The sequence below is a fragment of the Anas platyrhynchos genome, chromosome 13 (genome assembly GCF_047663525.1).
Source record: "Anas platyrhynchos isolate ZD024472 breed Pekin duck chromosome 13, IASCAAS_PekinDuck_T2T, whole genome shotgun sequence".
Lineage (NCBI taxonomy): Eukaryota > Metazoa > Chordata > Aves > Anseriformes > Anatidae > Anas > Anas platyrhynchos.
In genome coordinates this window covers 849,354-866,073 of record NC_092599.1, presented here as the reverse complement: position 1 = coordinate 866,073, position 16,720 = coordinate 849,354, and the positions used below count along the sequence as shown (strand labels likewise).

General features: G+C 42.5%; 1 protein-coding gene across 4 annotated transcripts in view; it reads right to left on the bottom strand.

Moving 5' to 3' along the window:
- The window catches only part of RAD18 (RAD18 E3 ubiquitin protein ligase), a 55,454-nt gene that overhangs the window by 22,254 nt on the left and 16,480 nt on the right, over positions 1–16,720 (bottom strand). For all 4 annotated transcript variants that reach the window (XM_072044616.1, XM_072044617.1, XM_072044615.1 and 1 more), the window contains 5 exons: positions 9,651–10,006; positions 7,351–7,450; positions 6,423–6,607; positions 4,407–4,483; positions 3,608–3,668 (listed from right to left, as the gene is read on the bottom strand). In XM_072044616.1, coding sequence (XP_071900717.1) covers positions 3,608–3,668; positions 4,407–4,483; positions 6,423–6,607; positions 7,351–7,450; positions 9,651–10,006 — 779 coding nt within the window. The remainder of the gene's footprint in view (positions 1–3,607; positions 3,669–4,406; positions 4,484–6,422; positions 6,608–7,350; positions 7,451–9,650; positions 10,007–16,720) is intronic.

Sequence of the window (16,720 nt, the reverse complement as noted above, 5' to 3'; positions counted from 1 at the left end):
AAGCACTGCAAATGTTTCCTGTGCAAAGGCACAAGGGGCTGATGGACATCGTGAATGTCCTCGTGGCAGAGCCACTGCTCCCAAGGCAGAAGGCGAGCAGCACACAGCCTCCTGCACGCTCCCTGCTGCCTCTCCAAAGCCTGGCCAGGCCACCAGCCACGGAGACGTCAAAGCTGCTTTGACTATAAAATCCCAGCCTCGCTAGGGAATACTTCCCAGTTCCTCACTGAATGGGAATTGAGGATTCTGGGGGCGAGGAGAAACCACCCTGCTCCCCCCAGCCCCCCAGCAGAGGGCTCGCAGTGCACGCGCAGCCTGCCAGGACACTGCTGCTCTGCCGTCCTCTGCAAGGGGCAACGTAAAGCAGCTCGAGGACGGAGCACACCTTGACCTTTTGGCAGGTTCTGGCTCCCCTGTGGGCCCAGCAGCTTCCTGCAGCCCGGCACATCTTCCCGGCAGCGATGGGATGGGGACGGGGACAGGGATGGGGCAGGGCAGCTCCTCAAGGACAGGACATCGCCCGCTCAGCGCTGCGTCTGACCCGCAGCGTCCCCTGCTGCACCCACGGGAGGGGAAAAGCACTACAGCAGAATGATACCAAGTTCTGCCCCACACAAGAAAAAAATTAAATGTTTTTCCCACGTACTGTCTCAAACTCACTCCCTTTCTGCATAGCTGACACCACGTAAGGTCAACAGCTCCTTGTAAGAAAAAGTTCTTGTCCTGGGTGCTCGTAGCTGAAGCCCTGGACATTTATTACGTAGTTCCTTTGGTGCTTCAGTTTTTCCAGTATTACTATTTTTTGTCGCTTTGTTCTATGCTGTAACTACAAGGATTTTCAAGTGAAAAAAGAAATGTCCTGGCAATACGAGGCACTGTTAAATACAACATAAATCGCAGCGGTGCTGCAGCTACACGCCGCGCACATTTTGTAGAACTACGGGTATTCAGTAACAAACCATCACAGATGTAATTAAAAATATTTAAAACACAAGACGTATGTCAGTAAGCATCCAAATCGCACTGCAAATTATGACTTATACACAGGAAGAGCAGCAGAATAATTTTTCTGAACAAATATATCTGTATTGTGTGTGTGTGTACATATATATATATTTAAAAAAAAACCCTTGATATACAAGGCCTGCCCATGAAAAATGCAGAGTGAGGTTGACAGTGGGTTGAAGGGAAAACATCCCACTGCCTACTGGTGAATTCCCAAGGAGCAGAAGGAAGCTGCCACACAGGACACTGCAGTTAATTGTACCTTGCAGGCACGTACCGTGGCGGTTGCTCAAGCAGTTTCCATCTAGCATATAAAACAACCACAGGTTCATCAAGCCAAAATATTAATTGGTCTTTCAAAAACACTTCATATACTGGAAAAGAAGTAGAAAAAAAAAGAAAAAACACACACGCAACACGGATTTCAATTTGCAATTTGAAAATAGCCTGGAAAATTGTAACAAAGGTAGGAAAAAAATGGGTTTTATCCCAGCTGCTTTACCTTGCTTTTCAGCAAGGCTGTTCCATAGCTCCACTCCGTTGTGTGTTTTGTATGGAAATACACACAAATTAAGGATGTAGGGTTTTGTTGTTTTTTGTTTTGTTTTTTCACAGAGTGAAAATGTCAGAGTTAAATTAATTCAGCAATTCAGCTGTGAATTAGTGGTTTAGGATATACGTGTTGCAAATTAAAAGGGGAAAACCACCCTTTATTGCCTAATAAAGCTTTTTGAAGTCCAGGAAAAACAAAAAGGCAACACCAAAAAAAACATTTGATGAAGGTTCTTTTAACCTCTAACTGTCCTCTAATTTTAACGCGCAACTTCTTTTTCAAGCTAACGTTTTCCCTATTGCTTTTACGTGAAATAATTTGCTGACATTAATTAAAATTTACATCTTTGTTCATCATGTTTTACCACTTTCAAAACACATCTTCCTGTGAATTTATAATTTTTGATTTTAGATTGTCAATTCAGCTTCCTGAGGCTAATTCATTCACTTAATTGTGATAAATTTCCAAACCATGTTCAATACGACCCGAATGAGCAGAGCATGGTCAGTTGCATGGCATTTGCTCTGCTCTGGGGGTCGACCAAGTCACTGAACTTTGGGTTTGGTCTTTAGAGAGCTATCAAAGGTTCGCAGGGAAAAATACCTAGGTGAGCAATTAATCGATTTGTAGGGGTTTTTTGTTTGTTTGTTGTGGTGGGAAGGGGGAGTTGTCTGGTTTTTGTTACTGGCTGGGTTGGGGTTTTTGTTTGGGGTTTGTTTTTTTTGCATTACAGTGCTAGAGACTTCTGCACAGCAAGAGAGTAATTATTAACCAGTTACTTGGAATTAGCGGAGAATGTTTCATATTCAAAACCACAAACCGTTTGTACAGTTAGAAAGAAAATATTCTCAGGAAGAGCAGCAAAAAGCAAGGGAAAAGTTTGCTAAAGATTTAGGTCCTTATTTAGCCTTTGCAGAAACCCAACTAAAATCAACAAGACTAAATCTAGCTGCATTATGGAGTAATTTATATGCCTGAAGCAACACAAGGAAACACAGGAAATGTGGCCATATTGCAGATTTAAATACACCCTTATGTATAATCAGAACAAGTTGTCCTTTCAGTGCTTTGCTCCTCCATGGCCAAAAGATGAGAGGCTTAACGTTCACTGAATATTGTTTGAGTGTTCCTTGGTTAACCACCATGTTTGAGAGAACAAGCACAGTGCAGGTGAAGTGAAATGAGTGGGTAACAGCAGGAAAGAAACTGCAAATAATATAACAACATTAGGGAGCTAAGAATGAATTAGTGCTATTTAAACCCTGATGCACAAACGCACAAATCACCTGTAAAAATCAGTTTACGTGAGCAATTTCAGCAATGAATTACCAAAACAGGATGCAAGTCTTGCAATCTAAATCTCACAAGAATCTTTGCTTCTGAAATAACCACAAATAAAGATGCTTAGTCAGTTAGATGGTTCCACAGAGAGGCAAAACACAAAGCCCAGCACAAACAAGGGTGAAATCTCTCAAGCAAAGCATAATCAGTTTTCCCTGCAGTCACAACTGCTGTTCTGTATTTCAAAACCCAGGTTTCAAGAATCACAGACTCTTACACGGAGCAGGAAACTGAAACAGAACTCCTCAGCAGCATGGGCAGCAACAGGACTCTGCCGCCCACATGCCCAGCACTGCTTGGGTCTCAGGGAGTCCTTCCAGAGTTCTGCTCCTTACACTGCCCACGGGTTCCCAGAGAAATCACACAACTGTGCATTGTGCATCCAGGGAGGCTGACAGGAAAACTCTGCTGCTCTTTATATCCAGCGAACATGGAGGAGGACCAGAAGGTAAGCAGAAAGGGCATAAACGGAGGTGTCTCAAGGTTTCTTCCCCCTCAATTTTACCCCCTCCTGACAGTGAGCTTTCTCTCTTAACAGAGACTGTTTCAAAGAGGAAATTTCAGCCCAAATAAGAGAACTTTCAGCTTTCATCTATTAAACTGAGGGACGTGGGGAATAAACAGGTGTGTGTCCATGTGTGTGTTTTAGCACAGAGGGAAAAAGATGACTTAATGAGGAAAATGAAGTGAAACTTGCATATTACTTACGATATCCAGAGTGGATCTTGTCTATTTCTTCCTCTGTCTGATCCTTTGTAAAGGTCAAGCTCTACAGAAAGCACATGAATGTTTATTTACAAAGAGAAAAAGCTGATAAAGCTGCAAACTTTAAAACTACAGACTTAAGTGGACCAAGGCTCAGCCATTCATTCCCCCACCCACTAGCTCTTACTACCTCTGCAGTGATGTAATATAAAAAAATATATAAATATATAAAGTACTATATATTTAAAGTACATATACATGCTGTCTTGCTTTGCTTTCAAAAAGACAACGAGACTAAGCCAAACTGCCCCATGTAACATCCAGCGTGTGTGGGCCAAAAAGTACTTCCTAATACTGTGCAATAAATGTGCACCAAAAGTCACAAAAGTATCATATGTCATGGGAAAAGAACAGGCACTATTGCTAATATGGAAACAAGGAATTTGTTAGATAAATCCTAGAGAATTCTAGGAAGCAAAAGATTCCCCGCACTACCATGGAGGGTCAAAATCTTCCAATATGACCAAGAGGAACATTTCTCAAGAATCTTCATTGTAATCAAAAAAAAAAAAGGTCTTACTGAAGTGGTTTGGCCATAGGGACATCAGCAGTACACTAAGAACTGCCCATGACAAAAGACCGATATGAGAAAGTCGTGATTAGAAGATGGTATATGCAAAGTCCAACACGCAGTCGAGGAACCTGGGAGCTGCCACAGTAACATGACAGGCAAATGTGCTCAGTGCCCACACTATGATTTCTCCTATCCACCCCCACTTGGGAACAAGGATAATTAGCTTACACTTTCACCAGTTTTATTAACTTCAAGCTGAACCCGAATCTTCTCATTCTTTTCCAGCTCTTTAGCAATCTCTGCAACTGTTTGAAAACACAAGAAACAGATCATTAAAACATGAGCTGTTAGAGTGCTCCCAGCACTAAATGAAACTACTGTTAACTTAAATCACGGAGACAAACCCGCCTTAGCTTTCCAACAGTGAAACTCGGGCTCAGATCCCAAGCACATACAAGCCGACAGGTTTCACACCAGCACTCGGGACATTTGCCAGTGTCGAGCTGGTGCTGAGCACCGGGCAGTGCTTCTGGCAGCTGCCTCCCGCAGCTCCTTGGCCCTCGTGCTCACGTTTCCTCCGTACCAAATTCACAGCAAAGTGTAGTCTTTTCAAATCATATTTGAATCTTTCTCTACCACACTGTACACTATCTGTGGCATACAGGCACATCTTTATAAAAAGCTTCCATTTTATAATCTATCCTTAAGCAGAAAATGATGAAATATACTGCTTATCTTATTTTTATCTCCAAGGAGTACCTTCCAAGGCAACAAAAATCTGTCTGCAGGCTTATACCCAAAGCCCATTGACTAAGCATGAATTACAACCCACCCAAACCATTAGGTCAGACACCTCAAAAGCATATAAACATTACACAACACTGTCTGCATGGTTTATTTTGACGTTTACTTTTACAAACATTTCTACACTTAATCATTTTCACAGAGCTACTAGGTAGCTACGCAGATTATTAAAACAAACACTTCCACTAGAGAGTAAAGCTGGCAGAGAACAAGAAGCTGATTATGCTGCGAAGGAGTAAAACCTGTTCAAAACTGGTTTAAGCAAAATCCAGGAATTTGGCATCTATGCTTTGTATTTTACAGTGACCTTAGGTTCACTGCTACCATCAAAAATGCATGTCTGCATCCTAAGTGCTAGTTTAATAATTCACCTTCATAAATAGGTACGGAGGCAGACCTCAATGAGAGCTTTGCCTTAGTTAGAGGATCCTAGCTAAAGCAGAGTGCAACGCACCGTGAAACTTCATTTAGCTAGCTTGGATCAGCTACACAGACAGGGGCTCCCTGCTGCTTCATTGTGAGCATCAAGTGAAGAATCACTCCAGGAAGGGCAACACGCAGCACATCACGAGGCTGCCAGAGCCAGGCGTACGGCAGAGCTGAGTTCCAGCAGAGGCAGGAGGCTCCAGCCAGGGCAGTGCCCACCTCCCGTGGCTGCCGGCTGCGTGGCAGCAGCAGCACGAGCCGGGTTGTGCCTCCCTGACTTCACCCCGAGCCCAGCACGGCAGCAGCAGCAGCGAGCAGTCTGTTCCATTCCTCACTGGTGTCGGGGCTGCTCGGTTCCTGCCAGCCTGCCTGCCAGGGGCTGCCCACCTCCAGCACCTACTGCAGCCACTTGTCTTCTCCTGCCTCTGGGGGCACTCGGGAAGGGGCTCTGAGGGGACTGAGCTGCACTGCCAGACCAGCATAAATCGCTGACACTGAACTCTGATACAAGTGTTGTTCTTGCAGGCATAAACTTGCTAAGACCCTATCCCTGCTAAGTCTTGCTGAAATTAAATATAAAACCAAAACTTGCTGAAATCAAACGCAATCTTAATTGTATGCGCTGGTTCTCATCACAGAGATTTCCCAAAGTCCTGGAAAACAATTTTTAGACACACCAATATTTATTTTCATGGCGCAAACCAAGTGGTGGTGCTTGGCACCTAAGTCACTTACAGACTTGCCCTTTCTTTAGTTCTTATTCAAGCTCTTAAAACATTTAGAGGAGCAAAATGAAAAATCAAATAGTGTTGATTGCAAGGTTGCTTTTCTCATACGCTTGCTCCTACATGCCAAGCCCAGAGCTGGCAAGTTAATTCATGATTTCAAAAATCAGGATCTTATAATCATTCCAAATATTTAAACCAGCCTATTCCTATCCTGTGAGCTAAAAGAAAGAGAAATGCATACAAAAAGTTTGTGATGATAAAAACATTCCTAGAATTTCTAACTTACCAGATTTGGGATTTAGAGAATCACACTGAGCATTATACATGTGCACAAATTCCTGGTGCCTTTTAATGAGCTGTTGCCGGGTCCCATGGGCAGACAGTCCGTGTTCTTTTAGTTTCTTCTTCAACTCACGATCAGAGAGCAAGTTGTAAACAACTTTAGGCATAGGTTTCCTTTTTTGAGTAGAACTGCAAAAGGAAGAGGAAACAAACATTTTTTAATTAATACTTCTAGTAAGAACACAAATACTGACTTGCATTTTTACAGGGCATTTCAGCCACTTTGGGTAAGGAATAGCTGAAGGAATGATTTCAGCCATGAGCGACGTACGGCACATCACACAACGTCTGACTAATGCAACAGCAATAGCTCTAGGAAGACAGAACACTTTTTCATCTAGCACAAAGAACATTTCAAACATACAAAAAGCAAGAGGTCTCGTCTGATTTCCTTTAGGGAACTGTGCAAACGCCACTTCCCAAGTAACAAGTACTGCGGCTCCATTTTTAGTATTGACAGCAAGGGCTTCAAATCACATCAGCAAACTCAGTATTGCTCATCTTCATTAGGATGAAGCTGATGTTCAGTCTGGTTTCCGAAGGATGTGTGCTGAATTCAGACTGCTGAAACACAAAGACTTTCCAGACAAATACTTGCCATGTCCTACAAAAACTAGTTGGGGAAGTTTTAAAAGCATTAAAACTGCAACCCCAAACTTGCTTATGAGATTTTTTCAGCTTTCTATGAAAATGGCCTCAATAAAGACACAACTCTCAGATGAACAATAGAGTGATTTTACATTGGCATATGTTACAGGTAATCAAGAAACAAGCACAATCCACTATATTATTACAACCCATCAACTAATGTTTCTTATTTCAGTGCAGAACAATAGCTACATGCACACAAAAAGTTCTGAGATTCTTCTTACCTTCTAAGGCGGTCCTTCTTCTCTTCTCTGGTCAAGCAGCTATCTAGATGTTTGTTTATGTTTTCATCTGGAATAGCAACCCCACAAACAGGACACTCCACTGAAAGCAAGGGAGAATGGTTTTACTAGCATGTATATTACAACAAAAATCAGGTATTTTCATAAGAAAAACTAACTGTTGATGTAATAAAATACAAGCACAGAATTCCAGGTTTCTGAAAAAAGTTTTGGCACATTTGTCCAGAACCTTCATTTCTAGCACTCATTTTCACTCTCAAGAAGTTATTCCCCTTTCTATGTAACATCAGAATGCATCTCATCTTTCTCCCTGCAGTCAAAGAGAATTAAAACTGTAGTAAAAATCTAGAACATGCATGCTACAAGGAACCCTAAGGACTAATACAGAATCATAGAATCATTTAGGTTGGAAAAGACCACTGAGATCAAGTCCAATCATTAACCTAGCACTGCCAATATAAACATACACTTAGTTCTGTGATAATCCCTTTCATTTTTGCAGTATTTCACTCCTATATTTAAGAGGTTGTTGTATTTTGATAGAGCAGTATAGCCAAAATTTGTTCATATTAACATCGTGTTTCCATATTTCAAAGCCGTGGGTCTCAAAGCTCACATCAACACACGAGTTAGTTAACCTCACAGGAATTCTGTGATCCGATCATGCTTCATAGTCCACTCCCCTTTCTTTGTGAAGTGCCTATAACTCAATTTTGTGACTTCCACTCACTCACAACTGCCCTGTACATGACCCCACCCATGTCCAAATTCTTCTTGCATCATATTTGCAAGAAATACTTGTGAAGGCCACCTATAATGACAGTCAAAACACAGACTTAAAGACAAAAACTTAAAGTATTTGTCTTTTGCAATTGCATTCTGTACATTCTGCAAAAAAACCAAAAGGGTAACTTTAAACGAACAGCATGAGACAGATTCTCTAGCCATTATCGTCAGTATTAGTATGAAGACAATCAATCTGGATTTTTAAAAAGAAGCAAAACACAACCTAGCATAAACACTGAAATGTGTGAATTCAGAGCTATCTGGTAACACTGCTTTACAGTTTCTGACTTACAACAATTAACTGGGACAGTTAACAAAATTATAGACTACTCGTAAGTATTGTATTAGAATTTTACACTTCAATTCTTAACACAACAATTAATAGTTACTAGAAGAACTTCAGCACTGCCTCATTTTGAATCACTCATTTATATTCCGTGACCAACTACTTTGCATTTGTTGAAGGAATTTCAATGTAATGCATACCTGAGCATTTAATAAGGTCATAAAATGGTCGGCAAGTGAAAGTTTCAGTTGCTCAAGAATAAATGAGAGCTAAAATTTCATATTAGTTTGAAATTCCTAATGTGAGCAAATCTGATTAATAAAACCAGAAAACACACCTTCTGGCCAGGCTGATACCATTTTCACATGGCCACTTTTCTGGCAGTATTACATTCTACCCAGCTAGTGAATACATATGAACTCCCAAACTTCAGTCAAATAAATTGTTAAACAGAAGAATATATAAACATACACTATTGAGTCTCAAAATTTTACTCCAACCAACTCCAAGCCGGTCCCTTCCAACACAGGATATTCTATGATCTTGTTAGACTTTTAATTAAATAAGATGCCTGCTGTGATGTTAAAAATTAAGAAGATACTGTCGTTTCACTGCAGTTGATTAGTATAAATGGACATTTCCATGCTTCAATAAATTAATCTACAATTACAGGAGAATAAAGTGGATTACTTTCTTCTGAAAAAATGTATGGATAGGAACATTAACAGAACTGAAACCAGGATCGTTTTGATTGGGGGTGTACCCCTCAAGTAACAAACAAATTGTAAAATACCTTGCTTATGGTTGCAGAGCATATAAGAGAACAACAAGCATCAATGTTGTCTGCCTGCTCATCAAATTGAAGGAAAAGAGAAAATGACTTCACTTTTTACTCAATAAACCTATTGTGCAACTTTTCTGTTTGTTTTTAAAAGAGTTGTTACACAATACAAAGGAATCTATAAGAGTCAAACTCAATTTAATTACTTGACATCAGCCCAAACTCCCTCATCAAGAATATGCGTGTAGCAGTAATCTGAACGAATCAGTCCAGCAAAGCAGGAAGCATCTGAGCACGCCCGTGCTTTAAGTGCAGATCAGGACAATGCAGAAACGAGATGCATGCCATAGACTGATGGTACTTTAACACAGCCAGCTGCAGCTACGGACTTGGGGAAGTGAGCAGAACAAAAAAAATTAATCCCCTCACCTTTGTTGACTACTTTTACCACTGACGTAGAAGGTTTCTCATGGTTTTTGGTGCATTCAGGACTCTCTTGTGATCCCACTTCGTTGTCTTTGCCACCAGCCTCTGCAGAGCTGTTACAGAGGTTATGCTGTTTCTCAGTTTTGCAAACCTTCCGATCTGTTTCTGCCAGACCATCTGTCTTTGTCAGGGTGCAAACATCTTCCTTTCTCAAGAAACTGTCAATCACTGGCACCTCTTCTTTTAAGACTGGCCAAGACGCAGGAGTCCTAGCGTGGCTTTTGCCAGTTGAACGCCTGCTACAGGCCAATGGAGATGAAATCAGTGGAGTATCCAAGACCAACTGGACCAGCTGTTGCCTAGAAGTATCCAAAAGACAACGTGCAGTTAGCTACATCTAACAGCATTGCTAGCTTCTCCTTGGAGAAGAAAACAGAAGGAAAACAGCTGGAGTTTTCCTCCATTCCTTCCCCACTGTCCAGTTGCTAACGTGCAGCACTTGGGACTCATCTCGCCCACGCAAACCAGGAGCCCCACAGTTCAGCACTGCCACGCTTAGCAGGATATAAAAAATATTTTCCCTACTTTCAAACAAAATAAATAACATTTTGCAAACGTAACAAAATGAGTGTCAACACATCACACGGACTACAACAAAGAACAAAGTTTTCCCCTTTCCTGAAGATCACAGCTAACCGTGGCTCCTGAAACCACGGGGCCTACCGGGAAGTGTTTCCATGCTCTCTAGGAGCAGAGCTCCCAGCCCAACAGAATCCCACTGACCACACGGCTGTCAGCTCTTGAGGCTGAGTGTGGGGTAACCTCAGCTAGTCCTTGGTACACACTCCAGTGCTGAACAGCCAAAGGGCACAAAGTCTCCACTCTTTTCTCATTTAAAGTACAGGGAAAACCGAGACAGCCTGCTTCCATCTCCAGCACCACGCCGACTGCTCCTGGATGCGTGGCTTTCCTCCACCTCATTCGCTGCCTTCCTCAGGGCTAGCAAATGTAAAGATGCCAGTTAAACAGAAGATTCTTTTCAAATAAATACACTCGAGCTTTATCAGTAGGAACACGGGAGGAGAAGGCTTGTTCTTCTGCCTGTCTCGTCGGTGCTCCTAGCTTTGGGCTAATGCAAAGAATTACAAAGTCTGTTGTCCTACTCAAACAACTGAAAAAGGTCTCAAAGGCATTTTTACTCCTACTTCCCCTGGGTTTTTTTTGCAGAGTTGTGTTTATTTTGCCACGCATTTTACACGGATCAATCCAAGCCAAGTGAAGCGAGAGCCCGCATTCTTGGCACGCAGGCTGCATAGCGCTGCAGCTGTCTAGACTGCCCACATACCTCAGGGTTCACTTTCACTCCTGAATCACCACAGGTGAAGGGAAGGCTTTCCCTACCCACAGCAACAGGAGACAAACCACATACTCTGTGCTTACCCACCAACACTTTGACAAGCCCTCCACATCCCACGGGTCACAAAGAAGTTCACGTCATCCACCCAAAGAGAGCCAGCAAAAGCACATGTGTGATCGTTAACCTAAACCCCTTTAATTTCCTGCTCAATCCCCCCTCAGCAACCTGCACACAAGGCACTTGCCAAGGCTTCCTAGCACAGACAGCACAAAGCTGTGCACAAGCACAGCTGCCCAGGTCATTACTAGCTTCCCTCCTGCCTTGCTGCCATTCTCACCACCACCACCCGCCAAGCCCCAGCCCACTGCACCATGAGAAGTCCTGCAATAAAAAAACAAGAGGCAATAGTACTTGCTCTCTAATGAAATGCCATGACCTTACCGCTTTGATTTTGACAATTCACTCCATCTGAGGTGTCAAAGCCTCTGGAAAGGAACAGCTGTGGGAGTTGAGCTTCATTTCTGTGCCCCCCCTAAGCCTCCAAACCATATGACTTCCCCGTATGTATCTATATCACCTTCTTGTTCCACCACACATATGGCATGAGACACCTGATCAGGTATCAGCTGTTTCAGGACATCCCCACGCTTACCCAGTGCAATGAGCTGAAGAGAAAGGAGCTCGAACCGCGCGTTGCAGCCCAGTGAGAACACACTGTTCCCATAATGTTTGCAGAACAGAAGGGATTGCCCCTAAGACACACAAGTCTACATTCTCAGCCTGCAAAGTTTTTGACTCAAAAAGAATAAATAAAAGTTGACCTAATTCCACTTACTATTCATTTTCTGGAAAAAAAAGAAAAAAAAAAAAAAAAAAGTAAGAGACTGTGAGTGATGCACCTACAGAATGCACACTGCCATAACACCATTTCTCGCTGCACTTTCACGATGGCACAAAAGCCATACTAAGTCTGAAGTACAGCTGTGCTTTCAGATTTTACAGCTGAAGATGTTTGAGCCTCAGGTAACTACTTAGAAAACTTAAGCCTTTTAAGGTAAAGATTTATCACGTCTGAAAATACCTAATTAATAGTTTTCTGTATATATGAATGTTGTGAGCAGGTACAAAGTCACGGGGTGTCTCTACAATTATACCAGTTTAAGATAGGTTTTTGATAAATGAACAGAATAATCAGCTCAGCACACAACGTTCTGCAGTGGTTACATTCAAGCTGGACTCAGAAGCCTGACTTGGAGTTGAAGTTTCCTGGATTACTGCATGTAATGACCACATTTGTCAGCTGCAATTCGCAGCCATCCCAAGATGCTGACTCTCTGCAGTACAAACAAGCCCAATTAAGCGTGGCAGCACAACTATGTTGTTCTGTCTGCCCATGCCTAGATATGGACTGGAAGCTTTTAGGGAGGTTAATTCCCCAGCTGACACAAGTACAGAGTGGTCTAGCTACTGTTGTCATAGGATCAGCTTCACGGGCAGCTCGGGAGCCAGCTGAGCGAGAGCACTCGGGGAGAGCAGCTCTGAAGCTGCAGGATGGGCTACCCAAGTAAAAGGCCATCTTGCTTCATGTGCAGCTAGTTAATGCCTGCATGGAGGCAGCCAGAACTGAGAAATCTTCTAAGCAAACGTCAGTGTCTGCAGCAGCCCTCTCAATGCAACGTGGCCTGGTATAAAACAGAGAGAGAGGAAACAGAAAAACAACACAAAAAAAACAAAACCTACCCTAGCAATAAGTCGATAATAAAGGTTGCTTTAATTACACCACTGCTGTATGAATAATCTTACGGAATTATTCCTTGATGTGAAGGATAAAGACCTAAAGAAATCTTCCGAAGGGATCCAATTTTGGTACAGCATCAATGGAAAGAACACTAAGAGTGCGATAACTCATTTGCCAAAACACACTAAGTCTCTATGCCTCTTCTGGTGGGAAGATACCGACCATGCCAGCATTAAATTAAAAATGGTAGGGAAAAGCCACAGGCGGGCTGGCTGTGAGGCTGTCCCTCGGCGCGGGATGACACCTAGTGGCTCTGCACACCCAGCACCCAGGTGGCTGCCCGGCCTTACCCTGCCAGCCTCCGCTTTCCTTCCTCAACACCAAGGCAGAACTGCTCAAATTTCTTGTTATTCACATGAATTCTGTCAGGTGCTGTTCACATAACTTTGGCAAGCACAATCACGTTTGGAGATTCATTTGTCATGAGAGAGAAAAGGACAGGAGACTCAGGAGAATGCGTGAGATTACCAGCAAAGCCCACTGTCTGCCCTCCCCACATCATGCAGCTCACCCAGAAACTGATGGGGTTGGCAAATGTCAGGACAACACAACACAATTTTTAGAAAGCTTCGCATTCTGCATGCAGTTTTTACTGATTACTTCTACCTCATTATCTACTATATGCTCTTATGAATTTAACACAGGCTATCAGCTCGGGAAGGTTTTAGCACATACAATTTTACTGTACTGGCAAAGAATCAGTAAATGTGTCACAACTGACAAGCCTCGGTTTAAGAGCATGAGTACCTTCTGAAGACTGAAATATGAACCAGGCTGTTACTGTGTCCTTCTATTCACTGTTGTAACCACGACACAAATCCCTCCCTGTCATCCATCCTCCTTAATGGGTTAGAGCAGGGAATTCCTGTTATTTAGGCAGAACTGTAAAAGAACACCCATTTTAGCATGCATGCTAAAGCATGCCTGGCAGAGAGTGACAATTTTATTCTGCAAGTCTGCAAGACCCACACAGAATTTTTCAGTGTCCTCTTCCATCAAGATCCCAGTTCCCATTTTATGGGCAGTTTCCTCCTCCCTTGCCAAAGAAGCTATAAAGCAGAGAAAGTAGATGGGCACCCAATGCTTCCAGATAAATAAATTCAGAGGAAGAGATAGGGTTGCAAATCTGCCTAGGAAAAACTCACACAGAAATTGTCCTTTAGTAGTATTAGGACTGTCCTCCCCTTGAAATTCCTTCTGCATTACTCCTGGACATCCATCAGTGTTTCAGAACCGACAGTACCTGCTCTCTAAGAGCATTCAGAGTGGATGTGTTTATTCCTCTCACTCACTAGCTGCAAGTAACCCTAATAAAAAAAAAAGTTATAACTTTGAAAGTGAAAACATATTTTTCTTCCCCATGTAGGAAAAAAGCACAGATTGTTCTTCCAGCAATGACTAGCTTTCTACTCATGCAAGCATAATTCTAATTTCTAAATTTTCTAATTATGTGATATAGAAACTGATGATTTCTATCAGAATAGTCTCTTTTTTAAAGGACAATGGAATTAATTTTAAAACAACCCCCTGTCTTTACACTTACTGTTTTGGAAGCGACTGGTCTCAATGCAACACATAAAGGCACTGTTCCTAAAGGAAGACTGCACCAGTAGCAGCACCCTGACCAAAGACAGATTTGCCCACAATCCACAGCACAAGCAGAGAGAAAACCAAACAAAGGTTGCTCTGCACCCACTAGAACACCCTACGGGTTATACTGATCAGAACGATGCACTCCCTTAACGCATTCATTGCTCAGTATCTCCACGTGTTGCTGAACACAACACGGGAGGTTCTGACCGATTAAAGCCAGCTCAGAACAGCTCGTCCACCTCGCACCACACACAACACCAGTGGGCCACCAGGAACGCCACAGACACCCTCCCTGCCACTTGGAAGTATCAGAGCTTGCACGGGCTTGCACAGGAAGGACTCCTAAGACAACTCTCACTGAGCACAAATTACCACGAGGGCTCTCATTCTGCAAACACTCGTGCACAAGCTAAATGTTGAGCATAAGTACAAATGGGATCAGCATTCAGGTCTATTTAGAATGATTACCATTCCCACACACGCGCTGACCTTGGAGCACAGCTTTTACTTTGCTAAGTACTAGCAACATTAACATTTTCTTTCCCTACAGGCTTGACTTCAGAAATGCATTTGCGTTTTCTGAAATGCTGAAAAGATTTAAAGCCTGATTTTCATAAACGCTAATTTACCTGAGGCTCAAAGTCAAGGCAGGATGGACTTGGAAAGCTTCGCACGCTTCCAAAGTCAGACCCTGGAGTCTGGATTTGTTTTGGGGAGGGCTGAAGAGAAACAAAGAAGAAGGTGGGGAAGAAGAGGGTGGGAGACAGAAGGCTCATCTTGTACCAACATCTCTAGGGCAGAAACCAGCAATGCCCCTGCGATTTAACGACACTCATCACTTAACACTGTCCGGTCGAGCATTCTCCTAGCTCAGGACCACCCGCTGAGTAAATGCAGCATCAGGCTGAGAGAAGAAAAAACACAGAGCATCCAGCATCTGAAGCGATGTAAGATTTATTCAGTCTATATTCCTCTTCTTCTGTCTTACTAAAGCCGTTACCTTAGTTAGCCATTTGCCATTAGGCCTTTCTTAGCGAGACCCAGAAGAGCCCAGCCCCAGCTCTCTCACCTCCCACTCCAGTAAGGAACAGGACGTCACAGTTTTAGGTTTATTGATCAGATATTATGTTGAGAAATTGATTGAACTCCAAGTCACAAAAGGAACGGGTATTAAACTACTCTGGTAAGATTTATACTGATCCATTAAAGCAGTCAAAAAAATGTAATGTTTAAGATTCATTATTGTAATGGATCCAAGTCAGCACTACTCGTTCCCTGCAAAATTAGATGTTACCAAATAATAGTAACCCATTTATCAGTAGGAAACACTACAGACAGAGTTCAAGCTAAAATACTGGAACTGCAGAATTTCAATTCTCCAAATAAAATCTATTAAATCTAATAATGGCCATACAGAAGATTAGTTCTTCATCACATAGCAACTCTCTTAAGAAACAAAGCCATAGCATGAATTATGCTTCATATCACTTCTGAAGCCAAGAATCCCTCTGATTTCAAGCTCCAGGTTCATTTCAGAGAAAAAGATGATAGTGTATTTGTCTCACATATCCATAGGAATACCTGCAAAATGCTTAGCAAATCACAGAGCTGCTCCTAACCAAAAGAAAACAAAGATCATAGCAGAAATGTCATGTCTACTGCAGAAAGCATTTACCAAGTCATGCTTATTTTGTTGTCAATGTCTTCTGAAGGGATGAGATCAAAGGTAAATTAAATGAACGGAAAGGTAGGTGAAAGTACAATATTCCGTTACTTCTCTAATCCAGGAACATTCCCATGTGTTGTCCCTCAACACGTACATTTTTCTTATCCAATGACTGCACCAAGAGAATTCCCTCGCAAGCTGACCACTATCACCGGACAAAATCATTCTGTTCAGAATTTCCTATGCACATTTAGGAAGGCTCTTCCAAGGAAATCTTTATAACCGGTATTTTCACCACAGAAGATAACTCCCAGCATCTGCTCGTCTTCCTACAAGCCAGGTGAGACTGTAACTAACAAAGCAACTAACCTGAAACAAAAGTGAAATGTGCTTACACAGACTCCACACAGCACCTGAGAGGACCGTAACCTTCAGCTGAAAAACTGCAGGAATTTTCCAGACGTGCAACCATTCATCTGACATTTCTCCAACGCTGGGTTTTTTTTGCTCACTCCTCACACTTCTCCTCACTCTGCTCACCCACATGGACTCCTGCCTTGGTGACGAGAGGCAGGAAACCTCCACTGGCAAGTGGCAGGTCACTACAAGTACCTGAACCATCACTGCAAGGCTGAAACTCTTCTACCAAGTACTTTCAG